Here is a 23,120-nt window from a genome sequence, read left to right as displayed (position 1 = left end):
CCTCTGAACAGTTGATGTTGAGATGTGTCTGTGACTTGAAGCATTTATTTGGGCTTCAATTTCTGAGGCTGGTAGCTCTAGTTAACATATCCTCTGCAGCAGAGGTAACTGGGTCTTCCATTCCTGTGGTTGTCCTCATGAGAGCCAGTTTCATCATAGCGCTTGATGGTTTTTGCGACTGCACTTGAAGAAACTTTCAAAGTTCTTGAAATGTTCCGTATTGACTGACCTTCATGTCTTAAAGTAATGAGGGACTGTTGTTTCTCTTTGCTTATTTGAGCTGTTCTTGCCATAATATGGACTTGGTCTTTTACCAAATAGGGCTATCTTCTGTATACCACCCCTACCTTGTCACAACACAACTTATTGGCTCAAACGCATTAAGAAGGAAAGAAATTCCACAAATTAACTTTTAAGAAGGCACACCTGTTAATTGAAATGCATTCAAGGTAACTACCTCATGAAGCAGGTTGAGAGAATGCCAAGAGTGTGCAAAGCTGTCATCAAGGCGAAGGGTGGCTATTTGAAGAATCTCAAATATAAAATATATTTTGATTTGTTTAACACTTATTTTTGGCTACTACATGATTCCATATGTGTTATTTCATAGTTTTGATGTCTTCACTATTATTCTACAATGTAAAAATATAGAAAAACCCTTGAATGAGTAGGTGTGTCCAAACATTTGACTGGTAGTGTACGTATAGATTGCATTTGGATGACTTTTACAGTGCTATTTGGGTTGTTAATCGGATTCGTTCCGACATTTCTTATTTTTATTGTATTTTTTGTGTGATTATTTGTGTACCTGTTTGACATTTTACTGCATTGTTAGGAGCTAATAACTTAAGCATTTCGCTGCACCAGCTATAGCATCTGCTAAACTGTGTACGTGACCAATCAACTTTGATTTGTTTTGCTGCCTCTCTTTTACTCCGCGTCAGCCTCCCCCCCCCACTATCCCCTGGCTGTTTCCTGTTTTCCCATTCATCAGGCAGGTACTGTAAATCACTGAGGTGAACACACACCATTATCTCACGTCAATGTGTGACAAGGCCTTCCCCTCCTCTCCACAACCTCTTTCATTTTTCATTTCTTAATTGACTGTCTTCCGGCTTTAACGCTCTCATCACAGCTTACTTACCCCTGAGAGGAAATCTGACTGAGTGCTTTAGTAAAGATTACAAGGCATTAACGTCTGGAGCCCTATGCGAGCCCTGCTATAACTGCCTGGCGGCCCCATGCACATCTCAGCTTGGCTCTGAGATAGAAGTATTAAGACAGTTTTAACTGGATAGTTACAAGGCGATGTGGGGGTTCTATATCGTTTTCAGCACTCAGAGTCAGGTTTTGGTCACTGTGTCCTTGCCTGAAGGGAGGAAAGAAGAGTTGAGGCAATACAAGAGCCAGCTGGAGTGGCAGGGGCAGGCCTGCTCAGCACTGGGCTCAGAGCCTTTCTCAGACAGAGGCCCGCTCTGGGCTGGAGATGATGGAGAAGGGGAGAGGAGGGAAGACGTGGTCTAATCACATTAATGGCCTCCTCCTTGGGCTCAGCGCCAGGTCAATGAGTGTGTGTGAGCGTGAGACAATGGCGAATAGAAACAGTTAATATCCTCAGCTTTAATCTTTCAGCAGGTCATGTCATACTGTACGTGCCACAGTATCTCTGCCTTGGTTTGCTTGTCTCATGTTTTCATTACTCTCTCTCTCCTTAGGCGCTACATGTCCCTTGGTGTTTTCCTCCTATCTCACCTTGTATCCTGGTGTGTTCCCTTCTTACCATACTGTATATTTGTCCTTGTCTTTATTCCTGTACGTCTCTGTTTACCTGTTTGTCTCTGTGTGTCCTGCCTGTCTGCTCATGCCTGTGCCAGCCAGTCTTTCTAGCGTGTTGAGACGCTGTTCTGTTTCATTACATGCCCTCAGATCGGTGGATCTGTGTTTTGTGTGGTTGTGTGGTGCTCAGGGGAACAACAGGTAAAATCCCCTCAATGCTTTACCAGCACAGCACAACACACAGGACCCGCTGGCCCTCACACTCCCTCTATCTGATTCATATCTCTCTCTCTCTCTGTCTCTGTCTCTCTCTCTGCCCCGCTGCCCTTATCTCTCTCTCTCAGCTTCTGCTGTGCCTTGGCTCTGTAATCCCTGGGCCATTGCATGGCCTTGCCTCCCCACAGGGCAGAGGGATCAGAATGGATCTCATCTTTCTCATCAGCACACTCACAGTAGTGTGACCCAGTTAGAGCTGGAGCTCTGGGCAGCCAGCGCTCGCTGGAGGCTGGGCTGTTGAGGAACCCTTCTCTCCCTGTGACTTTGCATGACCATGTCCCTATCTGGTCTAAGATGGAGCCAGGGAAAAGTTTACCACAAATTGCTTGTTTAGGATCAGCTTTACCTTTAATCTCGGCATCCAGAATGAAATCTTGCAAGCACGCTGGCCAGCTACTCATGTCTTGGCTAAACAGAGAGACTAGCTTTACCAAGGCAAACTTGGCCTGAACCAGTTGGAGCAGTGAGGCAGAACTGATCCTGAGGCAAAAGTTAGAGACAGACACTCTAAACCTTCCTCAGAGCCCGAAAGTTAGTTGGTGCAGAATCTCTCTCTCTCTCTCTCTCTCTCTCTCTCTCTCTCTCTCTCTCTCTCTCTCTCTCTCTCTCTCTCTCTCTCTCTCTCTCTCTCTCTCTCTCTCTCTGTCTCTGTCTCTGTCTCTGTCTCTGTCTCTGTCTCTGTCTCTGTCTCTGTCTCTGTCTCTGTCTCTCTCTCTCTCTATCTCTCTATCTATCTATCTGTTCCCCCCTACGTGCACACACACACACAACATACTCAAAATATCTTCCCAATTAGCCTTGTAAACTAAGCACTGTTCCGGCTAGCTAGACAGTTTTCTCCCCCACACGACGACAAGTGCGTGCACTTAGAAGCTTTCAGACATTTCAGAAACCCTAAACATGACTGCGTTTAGTTGAGTGTGTTGTTTCTGTAAATGAGCCTGTGTGTGTGTGATCCTGTTGCTCTGGGCTGAGTGTGTGCTGGTGCAATTGGCAGGATAGTGCTGTGAGACAGCTGGTTCTGGCAGTGAGGAGCAGGGGTCAATGAGGATGGATGTTTGGATACATTTAGGTATACCCACACACACACAGTCTTGTACAACTAACCTTGTGGGGACGCACAATTCAGTCCCATTCAAAATCCTATTTTCCCTAACCCCTAAACCTAACCCTAACCTGTACCTTACTCTAACCCAAAAACCTAACCTTAACCCCTAAACCTTAGCTCCTAACCCTGAACCTAATTCTAACACTAATTCAAACCTTTACCCTAAAACCCCTAGAAATAGCATTTGACCTTTTGGGGACTAACAAAATGTCCCCAGTTGGTCAAATTTTTGTTTGTTTACTATTCCTGTGGGGACTTCTGGTCCCCACAAGTATAGTTAAACACGTCCACACACACACACACACACACACACACACACACACACACACACACACACACCATGGGACATGGGCTGTATTACCCCCTCAGAAGCTGCTTGAGCTTAGCTGTTCTCACCATTACAGGAGGTCAGGATCGGACATAGCACCAGGGAACTGCAACTGATACTAAGTAACTTATGTTTGGGACTTGGACAACTGTGTACAAACAGATAGCCTACACACAGCCCATCCCAGCCCCTTGCCCTGTAGAATGTCTGTTGTTATTCTTTGAGCCTGTTCACATTAAAATGCTCCGTATTGGGTTGCTGAGGATAAAGCTTGTGAGTTGCGACTGAACTGCTGCTCTACTCACCAGCCTGTCTGTCGTCACAGGGGGGTTAGACAGACACCCTGGTCCTATCACACAGCCTAGCCAATACTAAATACAAGTTTGACTGAAGTGTCCCAATGTACCTCCAAGACAAAACTATTTGTTTGATTAATTGTACTACGCTTCTCCTGAGGACTTATCTGCATCAAGGATTTTAAGGATTTCATTCACCTCAATCTGTTCTCTGATGATAGGCCAGCAGCTATGGTTAGCTCAAACTAATGATGATTATTATAAATGTGGAAACGAGTTGGTCCAAGGCAATTCTCTCACTCTCTCTTTCTCTCACTCTCTCTTTCTCTCTGTCCTTTGTGCGCAGTGTTGTTATTCATTGTTTGGTTTTGTCCACCATGGGGGCTTGGAGCCACACAATGACTTTGTTATCCAACATTCTGTGGCCCACTGAAAGTGCAACACTAGGTCCTCTGCCCAAAGTGCATGCGCACACACACACAGTATATGTTTTACTATCCTTGTGGGGACCTAAAATTGATTTCCATTCAAAATCCTATTTTCCCTAAACCTAACCTTAACCCCTAACCCTAATTCCTAAACCTAACCCCTAATTCTAACCCTAACCCCAATTGTAACCTGGGAAATGTCCACACGAGGGAGATTTCTCCTTGTTTTACTATCCTTGTGGGGATTTCCGGTACCCGCAAGGTTAGTAATACAACCCTAAACACACACACGCACACAGCAACCAGAAAATGTTGAGTGATTGACGATACTGACATTCAAATTCTGCCTCTTCTCTAGTTTTTGTGTGTTCGAACATGTATACATATACACAAGCATAGACATGCTGGGAACAGAAAACACTGTTACACAGTAGTTTAATACGGGCTACAAGACAGTAAGCCAAGGATGTCTCTTGACTGTTTTAACTTTCAAAGCCACTTTTAATTTCACTATTGCATGTGTCCCTATTTCTGACTCTCTCTATCCCTCTGCTTCCTCGCTTCCCTGCTTATTAGCCTCCTCTCGCCTGAACCTGTACCTGAGCCTGGCCCCATCGCCAAATATCGGAATAATTGAGTGTTTTGTCATGACTGTTTATCAAGCGACTGCATACAGTGTCCAGTCAGACATAACGTTACAGTAGGCTAGTAGTAGGTACAAAGCATTGGGATTTGACTACTAATCAGCCTTTCTCTCTGTCCCTGTCTCTGTCCCTGTCTCTCCATCTCTGTGACTTGGTGTCTTGTCCTTGTCCGTCTCTCTCTCTCTCTCTCTCTCTCTCTCTCTCTCTCTCTCTCTCTCTCTCTCTCTCTCTCTCTCTCTCTCTCTCTCTCTCTCTCTCTCTCTCTCTCTCTCTCTCTCTCTCTCTCTCTCTCTCTCTCTCTCTGTCTGTCTCTGTCCCTGTGTCTCCATCTCTGTTTCTTTGACTTGGTGTCTTGTCCTTGTCCGTCTCCCTCTCTCTCTGTGTCTGTGTCTGTCTCTGTTTCTTGTGTCTGTGTCCCCGTCTCTCTCTGTCTCTCTGTCTGTCTGTGTTGTTGTTCCCCTTCAGGACTCAGGCAGAGATGGCCCATACGTGTCGCGGCACCATCAACCTGGCCACGGCCCACATCGACACGGAGGACGCCTGTAACATCGTCCTGAGCAGCGGTGGGCGCACCTACCACCTGAAGGCCAGCACGGAGGTGGAGCGCCAGAGATGGGTCACAGCGCTGGAGCTGGCCAAGGCTAAAGCCATCCGCATGATGAATGACCAGTCTGGTAAGAATGCATGTTGTTTAATAATATTATGCTTTTTAAAGGGAGGCTGAACTTGCTGAATTTGCCTCGTTTTCAATTCTCCTTATTAGGAAATGCAACTGAGAACGAGATTTGGGTTTTGGAGGCATACACAGTTACAGTCACTCACCCTTCTCGATAACTTGAAACAGTCTTCCAGGTCTTGTGTCTAGTTGTCTTGTGTCTAGTTGTCAAGCTTCTAGTTGTCAAGCTTCTTTTGCCAATTAGCTTCAGCCGGCAGGTTTGCGACCGTGACACAGTTGGTGTGACTTTGGATAGCCTATCTATGACCGTCAATAAATTACACAATGTATGTGGGACCATATTTTCATGTTGCACACCTTTTAGTTGTCACATTTAAATGCTTTCAATATTTGTATAAGAATTTCTACAATTGATAGTTGGTTTGAGGTTTTTAAATCATTGGAATTTTTAGCTATTTACATTTTTTATTATTGTCCCAGGTACAATGTGTAATTTACTGATGGTCTCTAACTAGCCCCATAGACGGGTTGGTTGTTTAGCAACAAAACCAACACATACATAACTATGGGGAAAAACAGACAGGGTTGGCTTAGATTGTTGACAACATGTAAATGATATTTAGTCATAAATACATTTGCACAATGAGCACGTGTTGTCTCTCAAAAACATCGTTACAGTTGTTGGTTAGCTAGCTAGCGAATTTTTGCCATATTAGCATTGACATTAAATCAGTAAAAACACCTCAAAACCAGACATGGTATCAAGAACAAGACAAAACTAGCTGAAACAAGCAACCTACAATTCCCCCACATGGCAGCTTCTTTTCATTGTTGCTAGAATCCTAACAACTTGCGGCTTCCGGCCACATCGATGCGCGTGCATCATTTTCGTGACGTTGTCAGCCAACCCGTCTACTGCCAACTGTCAAACCAAATTGACCATGGACCATTATGATCAGTTTGCGTGCAGCTGCGCTCCGAATTGTTGATTACTTGGCTGCTGCCAGCTGTGGGCATGTGGGCAGGATTGAAGTAAACCCAACCCAAGGAAAACTGTTACGGTACCTTTAATTCCGTGACATAATTGTCCCCCCTGTTATCTTGCAAACCTCTGTTTTGGACGAGACTGACTTTATGACCAAAATTATCCTATTTACACTTTGTAGTCAATTTTGACACTAGAATAAATGTTTCTGACTCATAACGATGCCACATAGACCATTTTTCAAAAGGAAAAGTTGCATTTTTGGTTCAGTCACACATTAAATGTAAAGTGACTTCACACTGTGAGTCCTGTATTGGTAATAGATTTATTTAGACAATCATTGTAAAAGAGAGTTTGATCTCGATAACTTACAAGGCTTAATAAAGGTGGAATAGATAGATTACCCTGCAAGGGAATGGGAGAAGGAGGTTGTCATTGTTTACAGAGGGAGGATTTACGTAATGTGTGTCTTGTTGACAGGTCTGTTAGTTTAGTTGAACAGATACCCAGTAGGTGAAAGGTATGTCACTCACTTTATGGTCCAGCAGTTCAGTATGTCACTCTGTCCAGACAGACCGGCTATATCTGACATACAGCCTCTGCTCAGGTCTCTGGTGTCCACCGGTGTTTGGTCAACGTTCTTATTAGAAAACCCTGTAGAGTCCCCATTGTGGCCACAGGGGGGCAGTGTTGTCCTCTCTCTCAGTGAGGAACTTGGAACACAGACTACTTACTGTATGGTGCTACCGTTACCATGAGAACCAGCAGCTAATTCAGACTCTTGACAACAGAACTCTCTCCAGCCGCTAATTCAGACTCTCTCTCCGTTCCAAATGGACTCGTTCTTGTTGCTTGTGATTGGTGTTTGTGGTCAAAAGGCTGTGGGAAAAGCCTGGAAGGGCCTTTCATCTTCACGTTTAACCCTGCCTGGCAGCAGCCCAACCCCTGCTTGCTCTAGTCTACTAACTACAGTACACAGTGTCACTAGAAAGACAGGCTATATATTCCCCTGGCCTCCATTTTAAAGTCAGCTCTCTAATTTTAGAGTGATCAAGCGAGACAGAGAGAGGGAGAGAAAGAGAGCGAATGTGAAGAAAACATATCACTCGTCACTCACAATTAGACTGGCACACGTGTGTTTGAAACTACACAAAAGACGGTGTGTTTTCTGTATTTACAACATTAGGCTCTACCCTGTGTATTTGTGTAGCCAGGCCTGTGTGTCTGTCTCTGAGTGTGTCTAGTGCGTGGCGTGAGTGTTAGGTCCCCTCAGTCTCAGGTGTGGTAATTGAGCCATCTCTGCTGTCCGTCTGTCTGAGGCTGTGGGTGGTGAGTACTGGACACCAGCACAGCACTCCCCTGTAGAGTCATTAACCAGGCAGGAGAGGAGAGCCAGTGAAACACACACATACGAGATAAATAGATATATAGAGACCCACAAACAGATAGATATAGGCTGGATTTATGTTGATCCACTCTACCCTAGGATAGACTGATACAGATGGAAGTGTGGATCAGTTGTGTTGAGCCTTTATAATGTCCTCGAGACAGCCTTTCCTGTTAGAAGAGGAGGTGCTAGACTAGTACCCACTGATGTCTTTTATACAGGAGAATCCCAGGAAACCAGTGCTGAGGAGAGGGCCAGTAGGCCAAGGGGACATTCAAATCAAACCACATTTTATTTGTCACATGCGCCAAATACAACAGGTGTAGACTTTACCGTGAAGTGCTAACGTACAAGCCCTTTCCCAACAATGCAGAGTTAAAAATAAAAAAAGGAAATAATAACACAGTAAAATAATGAGTACCCGTAATGAGTCAATGTGCAGGGGTACGAGGTAGTTGAGGTAATATGTACATGAAGGTAGGGTTAAAAGTAATTAGCCATTCAGGATAGATAATAAACAGAGTAGTAGCAGAGTGTGTGTGGCATCAATATGCATGTGTGTCTTTTGTGTGTGTGTGAGCGTATGTGAAGTGTGTGTTTGAGTGTCAGTGTAGTGTGTGTGGGTAGAGTCCAGTGAGTGTGTGTATAAAAAGCCAGTGCAAGAATGTCAGTCCGTTTTTAAAAATAAATAAACAAGGGGGTCAATGCAAATAGTCCGGGTAGCCATTTGATTAACTGTTCAGCAGTCATATGGCTTGCGGGTAGAAGCTGTTCAGGAGCCTTTTGGTCCCAGAATTGGTGTTCCGGTACCGCTTGCCGTGCGGTAGCAGACAGAACAGTCTATGTGGCTGGAGTCTTTGACAATTTATAGGGCCTTCCTCTGACACCGCCTGGTATAGAGGTCCTAAATGGCAGGGAGCTCGGCCCAGTGATGGACTGGGCCGTACTCACTACACTCTGTAGCGCCTTTCGGACAGATGCCAAGCAGTTGCCATACCAATCGGTGATGCAGCCAGTCAAGATGCTCTCAATGGTGCAGCTGTATAACTTTCTGAGGATCTGAGGGCCCATGCCACATTTTTTCACCCTCCTGAGAGGGAAGAGGCGTTTTCGTGCCCTCTTCACAACTGTGTTGGTGTGGTTGGACCCATGATAGGTCCTTAGTGATGTGGACACTGAGGAACTTGACGCTCTCGACCCGCTCCACTACAGCCCTGTCGATGTGAATGGGGGCGTGCTCGGCCCTCCAATTCCTGTAGTCCACGTTCAGCTCCTTTGTCTTGCTGACTTTGAGGGAGAGGTTGTTGGCCTCGCACCACACTGCCAGGTCTCTGTCCTCCTCCCTATAGGCTGTCTCATCGTCGTCTGTGATCAGGCCTACCACTGTCGTGTTGTCTGCAAACTTAATGATAATGTTGGAGTCGTGTGCGGCCACACAGTCGTGGGTGAACAGGGAGTACAGGAGTGGACTAAGCACGCACCCCTGAGGGGCCCCCGTGTTGAGGGTCAGCGTGGTGGATGTGTTGTTACCTACCCTCACCACCTGGGGTCGGCCCGTCAGGAAGTCTAGGATCCAGTTGCAGAGGAAGGTGTTTAATCCCAGGGTCCTCAGCTTAGTGATGAGCTTGGAGGGTGTTGAACGCTGAGCTGTAGACAATGAACAGCATTCTCATGTAGGTGTTCCTTTTGTCCAGGTGGGAAAGGGCAGTGTGTTGTGCAATAGAGATTGCGTCATCTGTGGATCTGTTGGGCCGGTAGGCTGTGTTGAGTCTTTGTATATGTGATGTTTGTCTCCTCAGGGAGACAATGCAATATCACGTGTGTGTATTTGTGCGTGCGCGCGCACGTATAAAAGCGTAACATGTTGACCAAACCGCCCATGTTGCATGCGCTAGCGTTGCAAAAAAATATATACATACATGTTATTCAATCATTTCATCCAAACTGCTTGCGCGCATCAACGGGCATCTGCGTAGCCAGGCGCTAAAATAGAACTAACTAGGTTTCCCCATTTTTTCTGTGGATTGATTGTCGTAGAGAGTAGAGAACACACGATTTTGGATGACTCAAAATGGTTAAAAATTCTACAAAGATCCAGCTAAAAAAAGGACCATATGCATTTCAGGTAAAATAACAACCAAATTTGTATCTCCCAGGACAAATTAGATAGCAACAGCAGGCTAGCTAAATGTCCATGAATGTTTCATGTGATTTCTTTTTAACCTTTCCCCAAATTAATATAGATGGTTCACAGTTGGTTTTGGTTTTTTAACCTGCGTGTCATGACTGCGTCTGGTGGGGATAGACAAAATCAACATGCACACGCAAACGCACGCGCAGATCCGGTTTGGCCAGCATGTTAGTAGGTGTAAATGAGAGCAGATCAGTTAACATACATTTGATCAATCTCTGTGCTAATTGTTTTATCTCAGTGCTTTATGTCAGCATGTTTCATAAGTGAACACGTTTGTTTCCTCAGGGAGACCATGCAGTATCACTTCTGTGTGTGTGCTTGTGTGGATAGTTCTCTCCCCGGCTCTCTCACGCCTTACTGCCTCTAGGCGGATGAGTTAACACAAAGACTTAAGGGGCAGAGAGTGACACACAACCATGTTTACAGTCAGTTGAGTTGCTGTTAGGAGCTGGAAGAGTAAATAGACTGACTCAGTGTGTGGGAATGAATCACTGTGTGTTCCTGAGATAGATAGAGAGCTGTTCATCACATCCTCTCCACCTCCTATTGATCTCCTGAGGAGGAAGGAACTAATGTAGGTCACATCTCTCCGTTCGACACACACACACACATACACAGACACACATACTATCATTAAACACCTTTCATCACCAGTCCTGCTTGTGTTTGTTGTTCTCACAACCGCCAGCTGTGTTCTCACTCTAATTTTTATCCTTCCTCTCAGCAGAGACCCAATAGACCCTTTAATATCCCTTACATATTCCCCAGCCTCCAGCACTCTGTCTTCCCCAGTCTCTTTGTCTGTACTAGATTCATAAACCATTAATCTATGATGGTGGACAGACTCATACCAAAGCAGGCCTGACCACCACAGCAGCTCCTAACTGAAGTAATTTACTCTTTAATCTGTAATTAGTGACAGAGCTGCTGCTGCTCTTTCTTCGTTAATGGAGTCAGGATTGCCATGGTTGAACAGCACTAATCCTCTGGCTGTTAGGCAGTGCTTGACTTGGACTAAAATAGGTACTGTTTATATTTAGGTGCAGGAACTCCACAATACTTTTGAGCTAATATTCTATAAGAGGTGCAGGAATTCAAGCAGTGAAAAATGTGAGGTTCCGGTACTCTGATTCGGTGAGCTCCTGCCCAAGTCAAGCACTGCTGTTAAGGCTAATAAATGCCTAGTCTTGTGCTGTCTCTGTGTTACGTAAGACGCCAGATGGGGACAGTGATTCCCCTCATATTCCCAACTCAATGCATTTCCCACTTGGTTTGATAACCAATATGAATTCAATGAGAAATATCTCAAGAAAATGTGTAGTAAAACACAAATAATAAGTGTAAGGTAAACATGTAGGAGAAATTGTGTAGCAGTTGGCAATGAATCAGCTGTGTTAAATGGCAATTCAGAGCAGAGCTTCTGTGTGGACATCAAAGCAGCTTCTGGACAGCTGTCTTCCTTCCTGTGTCTCTCTATGCAGCTCCATGCAGCCCTCCCTGGGTCTTCTTCCTGCTAGATTAGACTAACGGAGGAGCTGCAGGAGGAGCCAATCAATTTGGCTGGTTCAGGTGCAGAAGAACGGGAACAGTCAGGTGGGGGGAGCAGCACAGAGGAGGCTCCCTCTCCATGGATGCGTCCCAAATGGCATCCTATTCCCTTTATAATGCGCTACATTTGACCAGTGCCCATATAGGGCTCTGGACAAAAGTAGTACATGATATTGAAAATAGGGTGCCATTTGGGACGCACCCTCTCCCTCCATGTGTGCTCTGTCCAACTCCGTGTGGGACCAGAGCTCTGTGCCTCTCTAAGTAAGTGGTTCACAGTGAAGGCCATGGCCATGCATTGATCTGACTTGCTAAACGCTCGATACGCTATGTCGACGAGTCTGTTACTGGACACAAATCTTTTGTATGTGAATAGGTTGTGGTGCTGCTGTTGTTTGTGTGTGATGAGAGCATATGGTTTTGCATTTGGTGGTGTGTGTGTGTATGACGGATGTAATCTGTGGACCCTGGCTGGTGGGGTTAGTACAGTAGTGAGTGATTCATCTCTGTGAGAAGAGTTTACCAATAGAAACTTCCGAAAGGACTAAATCGAGGCAGAAAGGAGTTTCGGCACTCAGCAAAAAAGGCAGAGATTAATATATTTTAGCTAACTTTAATCCATTGTACAGGATGAGAGCAGGTGACTGGCGTTTCGACATCAAGCTGAAGAAGACATCAGCTTGACGTCGAAACGTCAGTCACCTTCTCACCTGTATAATGGATTAAAGTTAGCTAAAATAAATCAATCTCTGCCTTTTTTGTTGGGTGCTCCAACTGCTTTCTGCCTCGAATTAGTCCTTTCTGAGATTTTTCTTGGTAAACTCTTCTCATGATTGTTGCCATTGTTGTTGAGCACACCTCCTTTCCTTTGTTTGCTGAAGCGTAAAGGCCCACCTGAACTGATTCCTCTGTGTATTGTAGGTTAGGACCAGTACACCCAGGGGACCAGGGAATATCTGCCTGCCCTCCCTCCCTCCCTCCCCATGTCTATCCCTGTCCACACCTCTGTTTATGTACACCCCTTGTCTGTTAGAACGGTCCCGTGGGATGGGAAGCATCCATCCATCCATGCGACATCTGTCTTCTCACACACCCCCACAGTCCTACCCTCTCAATCCTCCCTCACTCTCTCGCACTATAATACAAGTAGGCTACATCCTTCCCTCTTTCTCCCTTTTTCCTGCTTGTGTCTCCTCTCTCCTACCCCATTCTCTGAGGAGGCTGGGTGGGTAGTGGGTAGTAGTGAATGGTAACTCTCTGTCCGTGGTCCTGAAACATAGAGCATATCTATGGGGACGGTGTGGGGATTGATTAGGAAAGCATGTTGGAACATGCCTCACTGCTTCCCTCTGTTTTACCGCTCCCTCTCTCTCTTCCTCTCTCCCTTCCTTCCTCTCCCTCTCTCTCCCTTCCTCCCTCTCTCTCTCTTCCTCCCTCTCTCTCTCTCTCTCTTCCTCCCTCTCCCTCTCTCTCTCTTCCTCCCTCTCTCTCTCTTCCTCCCTCTCCCTCTTCCTCCCTCTCTCTTCCTCCTTCTCTCTTCCTCCCTCTCTCTTCGTCTCTCTTCCTCCCTCTCTCTTCCTCCCTCTCTCTTCATCCCTCTCTCTTCTTCCCTCTCTTCCGCCCTCTCTCTTCATCCCTCTCTCTTCCTCCCTCTCTCTCTTCCTCCCTCTTCCTCCCTCCCTCTTCCTCCCTCTCTCTTTCTCCCTCTCTCTCTTCCTCCCTCTCCCCCTCTCTCTCCCTCCCTCTCTTCTTCCCCCTCTCTTCCTTCCTCTCTCTTTTTTTCACCCTCTCCCTCCATCCCCCTCCTCTTTACACTCCCTCCCCTGTCTCTCTCTACCTCGCTCACTCACTCCTTCTCTGTTTCTCTTGCTTGCTCACTCTATCTTTCGCTCTCTCTCGTTCTCTCTCTCCCACTCTCATTCTCTCTCAGTATGCAGTTTACTGTGCTTCTCACTCTGAGGGGCTCAGTCCTGAATGGAATGACTTTTTTCTGCTTTTTCCAACTCATGCTCCGTACCTCTTCCCATTCCTAAAGAATTCCTCTCTCCCACTCGGACTGGACCTGACAGGGAAAAAGGCAAAAGCAGGAATTCAGGCACATTCAGACCTGTGAGTAAGTACAGCTTTCTCTCCATTCAACTCATGTTCCGAGATAAACGGTTGAGGAATAGTTGGGGTTGGTTGTTTATTTGTTTGAGTGCGTGCGTGCGTGCGTGCGTGTGTGCGTGTGTGCGTGTGTGCGTGTGTGCGTGTGTGTGGTGTATAGGTTATTGGGCTGTTAACTGTCCTCTATATGCTTGGTTTGTGGTGGAGTTGTTGAGGGGGAGTCAATCATGTTGTCTCTGTTCTGGTTACCATGGTGGGACACAGTGCTGCTGCTATTCCCACTGTCTCTCCCAACACTGGCTATATTCAGATACTGATGGCCCTGACTCCTGCTTCCTAGATGTTTTTGTTCAGATGTGTGTGCGCGTGTGCATACATGCGTTAGTAAGTGTAAATCAGAGCAGATCAGTTAACATACATTTGATCAATCTCTGTGTTTGTGTGTATTGTGCTCAATTTTGTATCTCAGTGCTTTATGTCAGCATGTTTCATAAGTGAACACATAATAACCTGCTTAGAATGAGATGGGGAAAGTGACAGATGGTCCATATGTTTTTTTCTATCTAATCAGTCAGTTTTAAAATGTGTGTATCAGTGTGTCTGGGTTGTGTTTTCCGTTTGGTCTTAGATCTGCAGGCTTGGGCAGAGACACACACAGGCTGTTTGGGAGTGTTATCCTGTCCCTCTAATGAAGCTGAACAAAGCCTGTGCTGTGTGGAGAGGAGAATGATGGAGGGTGGGTTGGGAGTAGAGGAGGGGAGAGGAGAGAGACTCTATGATCATTAACACACTGGCAGTCCAGTTACCCTGATACTGTTTTAAAACTAAGCCACCATTAGTGGGTCTCTCTCTCTCTCTCTCTCTCTCTCTCTCTCTCTCTCTCTCTCTCTCCATTCTTCCCTCTTATCCTTTCCCATCTTTGTCTGTTGTTATTCCATCTCTGTGTCTGTATGCTGTGACAGTAGCTCAACTCTCTCCCTCCCTCCCTTTCTAGTCCCTGGTCACGTGTATGGCTCCATGCTGTGAAAGGTGGGTGTTTTGTATGCCGGAAAAGTGGCCTCCCTGTGTTAAGTGATCTCTTGGGACAACCGCATGCCTCACCTCCACACCTCTCACCCCCCCCCCCCCCCCCCCCCCCCCACCCCCTCTCTTTCTCCCTGACTTTCCCTGTTCTTAGTTGTCACTGTTAGCATGCTGCTGTGCTCTGGGGAGGGTGTTAGTCTGTGAGTTTGAAGCTGTGCTGTCACATACTGAGTCTGACCTTTCTAAACCAGCACATTCCACAGATGAACAGCGCAGAACTCCAGGACCCGCTGCACTGACATGCCAACACATCTCTCTCTTATTCACTCATCCCTCAACTCTTCCCAGTCATCCCACGTCCATCTTTGTTTTCCTTCCCACTTGCATTCTCTCAAATAAAGTAATTATCTTTCCCTCTCCCGTGCAATATCTCTATTTCTCCCCTCTTCTCTTTCTCTTTCTCTCTCCTCCTATCCCATTCAGAGGTGACACAGGGTAGACGGTGTCCCAGATATTTAGCACCTGTGGTTTGAATGGTCTTTAAATATACCCCATCGGGGGAAACAGCTGCATGGACTAGACTATGATGACATTCCAGGCCCTCCCTTGTTATGCAGGGACAGGGCTGGAGCCTTACTCATAAAGAGCCACTGTATGACTCTCTCTGTTCCTGTTACATTTTACACTGATGTGCGTTAGAGCGAGCGAGACGTTAGTGTTATATAATAGGAAATGGCCAGGAACCTCACAATACAAAATGATCACGGTACTTAGGTGCCGATACGTTATGTATTGCGATTCCCACAATTCTCACAGTTCTATATGTATTGCGATTCGATACTGCAATTTTATTGTGATTGGATGTTCTAAACATACACTATATATACAAAAGTATGTGGACACCCCTTCAAATGAGTGGATTTGGCTATTTCAGCCACACCTGTTGCTGACAGGTGTATAAAATCTCGGTCACAGCCATGCAATCGCCATAGACAAACATTGGCAGTAGAATAGCCTTATTGAAGAGCTCAGTGACTTTCAACGTGGCACCGTCATAGGATGCCACCTTTCCAACAAGTCAGTTTGTCAAATTTCTGCCCTGCTAGAGCTGCCACGGTCAACTGTAAGTGCTATTATTGTGAAGTGGAAACTTCTAGGAGCAACAATGGCTCAGCCGCGAAGTGGTAGGCCACACAAGCTCACAGAACGTGACCGCCGAGTGCTGAAGCGCTTAGCGCATAAAAATAATCTATCCTCGGTTGCAACAATCACTACCGAGTTCCATGGCCGAGCAGCCTCCCACAATCACCATGCTCAATGCCAAGCGTCGGCTGGAGTGGTGTAAAGCTTGCCGCCATTGGACTCTGGAGCAGTGGAAACGCGTTCTCTGGAGTGATGAATCACGCTTCACCATCTGGCAGTCTGACGGACGAATCTGGGTTTGGCGGATGCCAGGCGAACGCTACCTGCCCGAATGCATAGTACTAACTGTAAAGTTTGGTGGAGGAGGAAAATGGTCTGGGGCTGTTTTTCATGGTTCGGGTTAGGCCCCTTAGTTCCAGTGAAGGGAAATCTTAACGCTACAGCATACAATTACATTCTAGACGATTTTGTGCTTCCAACTTTGTGGCAACAGTTAAGGGAGGGCCCTTTCCTGTTTCAGCAAGACAATGCCCCGTGCACAAAGCAAGGTCCATACAGAAATGGTTTGTCGAAGGCCTCCCGAGTGGCGCAACGGTCTAAGGCACTGCATCGCAGTGTTGCGGCGTCACTACAGCCCGGGGTTCGATCCCGGCCGTGACCGGGAGTCCCATAGGGGGGCGCACAATTGGCCCAGTGTCGTCCGGGTTAGGGGAGGGTTTGGCCGGGAGGGCTTTACTTGGCTCATCGCTCTCTATCGACTCCTTGTGGCGGGCCGGGCACCTGCAGGCTGACTTCGGTCGTCAGCTGAACGGTGTTTCCTCCGACACATTGGTGCGGCTGTCTTCTGGGTTAAGCGAGCGGGTGTTAAGAAGCGTGATTTGGCGGGTCATGTTTCAGAGGACTCTGACCTTCGCCTCTCCCGAGCCCGTTGGGGAGTTACAGCGATGAGACAAGTTCATTATCATGAAATTGGGGAGAAAAAGGAGGTAAAAATTACAACAACGAAAAAAAAGAAATCGGTTTGTCGAGATCGGTGTGGAAGAACTTGAATGGCCTGCACAGAGCCCTGACCTCAACTCCATCAAACCTTTTGGATGAGTTGGAACGCCGACTGTGAGTCAGGCCTAATCGCCCAACATCAGTGCCCGACCTCACTAATGCTCTTGGTGGTGTCCACGTACTTTTGGTCATGTAGTGTATTTCTCACTATATGTCTGCTGAAGAGAGATGATAGAGAGCATGATAACATTTTGTTTTGATCAGTCATGGAAATCAAAGTATCAATATAATATTGTCCAAAAATAATATCTCTATGTACAGTAACTGTATCGATTCTTTTCCCCCATCACTATTATCTAAGCATTGTGTTTGTGTGCGTGTGTGTGTGTGTTCTGTGCTCTATATCTGTCTTACTGAATAACACAACCACACAACCAGTGGATCCGGTAACTATGTTAATCATTGCACAAACTGCAAGGGAACAAGGTACTTTTTTGAAGCACAGTAACATTACAGGAGTTACTACACTGGTGGTGTTGTGTGGGGCTTTGCTGTATTGGGATTAGACTTCTGTATGGATCGAGTGTGTCTAGGGCTGTTATGGTGACCGTATTACCACCACTCCGGCAGTCACGAGTCATGACTGCAGTCAAATTCCACTTGACGGTTTAGTCAAGGTAATGTGGCTTTTCCAAGCTCTGATGATGCTGATGGTCATTAGTAGACTACCAAACATGCTAAATGCCTGGTACTCAGCACTCTATTGTCCCTCTAATCACTCTGACATCAATGCAAATGTAATTGACAATCAAATCAAACACTTCATGAGAGCCCATAAGCTCATGTTGCGCAACATTTCTATAGGCTATGCAATTGCGTGAGAACAGAGTTTTGATGGCCTTTATTAAAAAGAGGAGGATCCCATCAGCTTTCTATAGGCTAGGCCTACTATATTTATTTCTCAACTTTCCTAATATTAAGCACGTTGCTTCGCTTTACAACAGGAGTATAGCCTACCTGGCTGGCATGAAAAATAACCATGGGAAAAGCATCCTCCATTTGCTATTTAAGTGCATAGATGACATGTATTTTTTTCCCCTGCCCCTGTTCCGAGACAGGTGCATGATAATGGTCCATTCTAAATAAAAACTAATTTCACACATATATTATTTAGTATATGTAAAGACAAGATTAAATCAAGAATAGTCTGATAGGTGACAATATTAGCCTACCACTTGTGAATGATGCCCAGCTTGTGTGCATTCGAGCGACTTTTTCAAATCATAGTCCCACACCTCATGTAGCCTAGCCCATAAGCCTATATGTTTTGATAAGGTTTGTATCACAACTAAAGTGGCCAGATAACTTCTTAAAATTAACCACATTAATCCGCTTTACAACCGGTGTAGAGCCTAACTGGGATACATAGGTGGCACGTGAGTTTCAAGTTTTGGGAAGATAATTTTCACCATAAAAATGCACCTTTATAATAAAGCATTACATGCATAATTGCATTTGTGGTCACTTTTGAGAATGGTGTTTTCCTGCTAATTGATTGCATTTTGTAACATTCGCGCTTATAGCCTACTGCTGTGTGCGCAATGCTGTGCTTATAATGTAAAGAAATAGCCTAATAGTTTATCAACATTTTAAGCTAAACGTTCTGATCTGTTTAAAAGCCTCATTGCTTTTAAACATTTTTTTGATGCGAGTGGTTGTATTAATTTGGGATCTATCGCATCCCACAACTGTCCCAGACTATGTTTGGAATATTTATGTCTCACACAGAATAGGTCGACTTTTGTACTATGGAGGATAGTAGATTGACATAGGCTAGTGCTTTTGCTGTTCGTTAGGCCTCCTCATCTTGGCTGATGGAAAGGAAATGTGGACAGTTCTTCTAACATCTTCAATATGCGCCTCGGAATTTAATAAGGACACGTGCAGTTGCGTCAACGATGTGTCTGTCTTCACTTGTAGTCTACTTCGGAGCTGAGATAGATGCCTGTGAGAAGAACCCGATCACGTGACGGGCATGGATTCTTTTAGGGGGCATTATGCCACATTAGGGGGATGCCGCCAGGAAATTGGAAGCATTATCAAGTGCTTTTCAAACGAATGAGAGACTGATGAAGTGTGTGCAGCCTGTGCAAGAAACAAAGCAGAGCTCATGCCTTTCATGCAACTTTTTTCAAATAATTAGAGTCGCATCATGTAGCCTTAGAATGTATTAAAAATCAAAACATATCGCCCAACGTTTGGATCACAACTAAAGTTGCATAAATAACTCTAAATTAAGCATATAGGAGGACCTGTCTCTTTGTTAACCGCTCAACACAGAATATCCGCATGGAAGCACTCCCTCAGAAATCGTTTGGAGAAAACATCCTTTCTATTTTATTCAGCTATGTTTAATTGTATTCTTTATACTATAAAATAATGCCACAGAATTCTAAGCAAATCTTGTCTGCTAAATGAACTAGTGTAGCCCACAGCCATATGGCAATGCCAGATCAGGGCCTAACATAAGGACAACTCAGAGTATGAGTCAGAAATACACTATATTTTCTTCATCTCATGTTTCTTTAGACCTGTCTAAAATAAATAATGGATTTATAGGCTATATTAAATAGATTTATTAGACTTTTTAAAATATATATGTTCCAAAGGTCTGCATCAGTGGCTTGTAATCTATGCGTGGAAGCCAGGAGATGCTAAATGTGTTTATGTTAATTAATGGTAAGTTACTGTGAGAAGGCAGTTTTTTGCTTGCCAATCACTGGATGACAAAATGCCATGGCCGCCACAGCCCTAAGTGTGTCCAATGAGGATCTCTGTATGCTGTGCTGCATGAAAGACCAATCCATTGGGATGCAGAATGACACACACAAACACTCACACTCAGTTTCTGGAAAGTGGGAACACAGAGGGAAGAATGTTTTTTCCCCCTCTTAAAACAGGGAAACCTCTAAACTCCTTAAACTTTGGGTAATGACAGGTATAGCTGGGGTTTTTGGTATTCTGGTTTGCTCCAGTTTCCTTCCTAATTGGGTTGTTGTCCCGTGGCTTATCTAGATCAGTTGTCATCTGAATGGCTTGGGGCTCTGACTGACTGACTGTCTATCTCCTGTGGTTTAAGACATATCATCATGTCTCAGGACCCTGATTTTGAAGATCAGACCGTTGCCTATCCTGCTAGTTAGTGACTTGCTTTGCTCAGTGATTCTCTGTTTGGCTGGCTGAGGATCACTATTCCAGCTGGGCATTGTGCCAGGCCTGGCAGGCTGGGGCTGGGGGCCATGGAAGAGTTTCATCTTGATGGGAATAGCAGGGGAGGAACACTGAAGCTGCTTCAAATGGCACCCTGTTCCCTATATAGTGCACTACCTTTGACCATGGGCCAAAGGGCTTTGGTCAAAGGTAGTGCACTATGCAGGGAATAGGGTGCGATTGGGACACAGAATAAAGCAGCTTCGTGAGGTCTGCTGGGAAACCTGTGCTTTCCTTTCCCCTCACCACAAGAGGGCAAACCTGGCATCAGGCTGACAGTGTAGACAAGGACCGGTCCTTCTTCCTGTCACCTCTCCTCTCCCCCGTAGTCTTTTCTGCTAGCTGTTGTCATTGTAGTTACATTTTGTTATTTCAGATTATTCTCAGTTTGGTGTTTGTGTGTATAGCGTGTGGCACGTGGCTATGCGTATTCATTCAGTAGTTGCTAGCTGGGATGACTCATTGCTCCAGTGTATTGACGGGCAGCTGTAATTGCACGGTGCTGCGTTGGGCATTAATATGAAGTGTTGTGTCAGCCTGTAATTGCCAAATCATCAAGTCAATACATTCCCCCTTGCAATAAAGAAGTGCCAAGCCCAGCCTCAGGCAGGAAGCAGTCACTTATCACCATAGGAGGAGATCATCAGCCCATAGGGAGAGGGCAGGAGGAATGGAGATCATATTTCAGAGGTAATCGTGATGCTCATTTAGTTTGTAGTAGGTATTGCTTGGTCATTATGTTGGTGGAATAAAAAATTAATAAAAAAAATAAAATTTAGGAGATTTTAAAAAACAAGATAAAAACGTTCCATTCAATTTGTCTGCCACCACCATAACTAGTATCATCTTTGAAATTGTCCCGAGAAGGTTTCCTCCATAACAGCACCTTTCTTGTTATAATGTTGCTCCCTTTTCTCAGAGAGAAATGTTCACTTTTCAACTTAGACACTTCAGTGAGTGGGTTTAGAACTAATGAGCACCAAGTAGTTTGATTGGGGCTGTGAGGAGAAATGTCTGGATTTTATTCTCAAACGCAGTAACAAGATATAGTGTCTATGACAGACTGACCAGGTGAATCCAGGTGAAAGCTATGATCCATTATTTATGTCCCTTGTTAAATCCACTTCAATCAGTGTAGATGAAGGGGAGGAGACAGGCTAAAGAAGGATTTTTAAGACTTGAGACAATTGAAGCATGGATTGTGTATGTGTGCCATTCAGAGGCGAATGGGCAAGACAAAATATTTAAGTGCCTTTGAACAGGATATGGTAGTAGGTGCCAGGCGCACCGGTTTGAGTGTGTCAAGAACTGCAACGCTGCTGGGTTTTTCATGCTCAACAGTTTCCCGTATGTATCAAGAGTGGTCCACCACCCAAAGGACATCCAGCCAACTTGACACAACTGTGGGAAACATTGGAGTCAACATGGGCCAGCATCCCTGTGGAACGCTTTCGACGAATTGAGGCTGTTTTGAGGGCAAAAGGGGGTACAACTAAGGCTGTTGCGGTGATCGTATTACCGCCACACGCCGGAGGTCACGAGTCATGAAGGCAGTCAAATTCCATGTGACCGTTTAGTCACGGTAATTAGGCTTCTCCAAGCTCTGATGCTGCTGCTGGTCATTAGTAGCCTACCAAATTTGCTAACTGCCTTGTACTCAGCACTCTATTGTCCCTCTAATCTCTCTGACATAAATGTAAATGTTTTTGAAAATCTAATCAAACACTTCATGAGAGCCCATGAGCTCATGTTGCGCAACATTTCTATAGGCTATGCAATTGCACGAGAAAACAGAGTGAAGGCCTCTACTAAAAAGAGGAGGATCCCATCAGCTTTCTATAGGCTAGGCCTACTATATTTATTTCTCACCTTTCCTAATATTAAGTACATTGTTTAAGCATACTTTGAAGAATCTAACATCTAAAATATATTTTGATTTGTTTAACACTTTTTTGGTTACTACATGATTCCATATGTGTTATAGTTTTGATGTCGTCACTATTATTCTACAATGTAGAAAATAGTAAAAATAAAGAAAAACCCTTGAGGTGTGTCCAAACTTTTGACTGGTACTGTATATTATTTAGTATATGTAAAGACAAGATTAAATCAAGAATAGTCTGATGGGTGACAATATTAGCCTATCACTTGTGAATTATATATTATCACTTGTGAATGATGCCCAGCATAAGAAACAGCCTTCTTTTTGGTGACTTTTTCTAATCATAGTCGCACACCTCATGTAGCCTAGCCCATAGGCCTATATGTTTTGATAAGGTTTGTATCACACCTAAAGTGGCCAAATAACTTATTAAAATCAAGCACATTAATCCGCTTTACAAGGGGTTTAGAGCCTAACTGGCATACATAAGCAGTGCGTGAGTTTCAAGTTTTGGGAAGATAATTTTCACCATAAAAATGCACCTTTTATAATAAAAGCATGAAATGCATAATTGCATATGCGGTCACTTTTGATAATGGTGTTTTCCGCTAATGGAAATGTCATCCCACAACTGTCCCAGACTATGTTTGGAATATTTATTTCTCGCACAGATTAGAAGAGGACGACTTTTGTACTATGGGGGATAGTAGATTGACATAGGCTAGTGCTTTTGCTGTTCGTTAGACCTGCTCATCTTGTTGGCTGACGAAAAGTAAATGTGGACAGTTCTTCCAATATCTTCAATATTACATTTTTACATTTACGTCATTTAGCAGACGCTCTTATCTCTTATCCAGAGCGACTTACAAATTGGTGCATTCACCTTATAGCCATGACAATGATCCCAAACACACCGCCCGGGCAACGAAGGTGTGGCTTCGTAAGAAGCATTTCAAGGTCCTGGAGTGGCCTAGCCAGTCTCCAGATCTCAACCCCATAGAAAATCTTTGGAGGGAGTTAAAAGTCCGTGTTGCCCAGCGACAGCCCCAAA

The 23,120-nt window shown here is 45.0% G+C and overlaps 1 protein-coding gene across 2 annotated transcripts in view; it reads left to right on the top strand.

Annotated features, from left to right (window-relative positions):
• LOC311145193 (oxysterol-binding protein 2-like) overlaps positions 1-23,120 on the top strand; it is an 82,585-nt gene that overhangs the window by 3,960 nt on the left and 55,505 nt on the right. Inside the window, exons 2-3 of one of the 2 annotated variants that reach the window (XM_084181404.1) lie at positions 5,322-5,530; positions 13,682-13,759. In XM_084181404.1, coding sequence (XP_084037530.1) covers positions 5,322-5,530; positions 13,682-13,759 — 287 coding nt within the window. The remainder of the gene's footprint in view (positions 1-5,321; positions 5,531-13,681; positions 13,760-23,120) is intronic. The other variant, XM_084181405.1, reaches the window with a different exon arrangement.

Source organism: Coregonus lavaretus, assembly GCF_964263955.1.
Source record: "Coregonus lavaretus genome assembly, chromosome: 17".
NCBI classification, from domain to species: Eukaryota; Metazoa; Chordata; class Actinopteri; order Salmoniformes; family Salmonidae; genus Coregonus; species Coregonus lavaretus.
The sequence above is the reverse complement of the archived record's forward strand: the minus strand, read 5'-3'. Positions and strand labels throughout refer to the sequence as shown.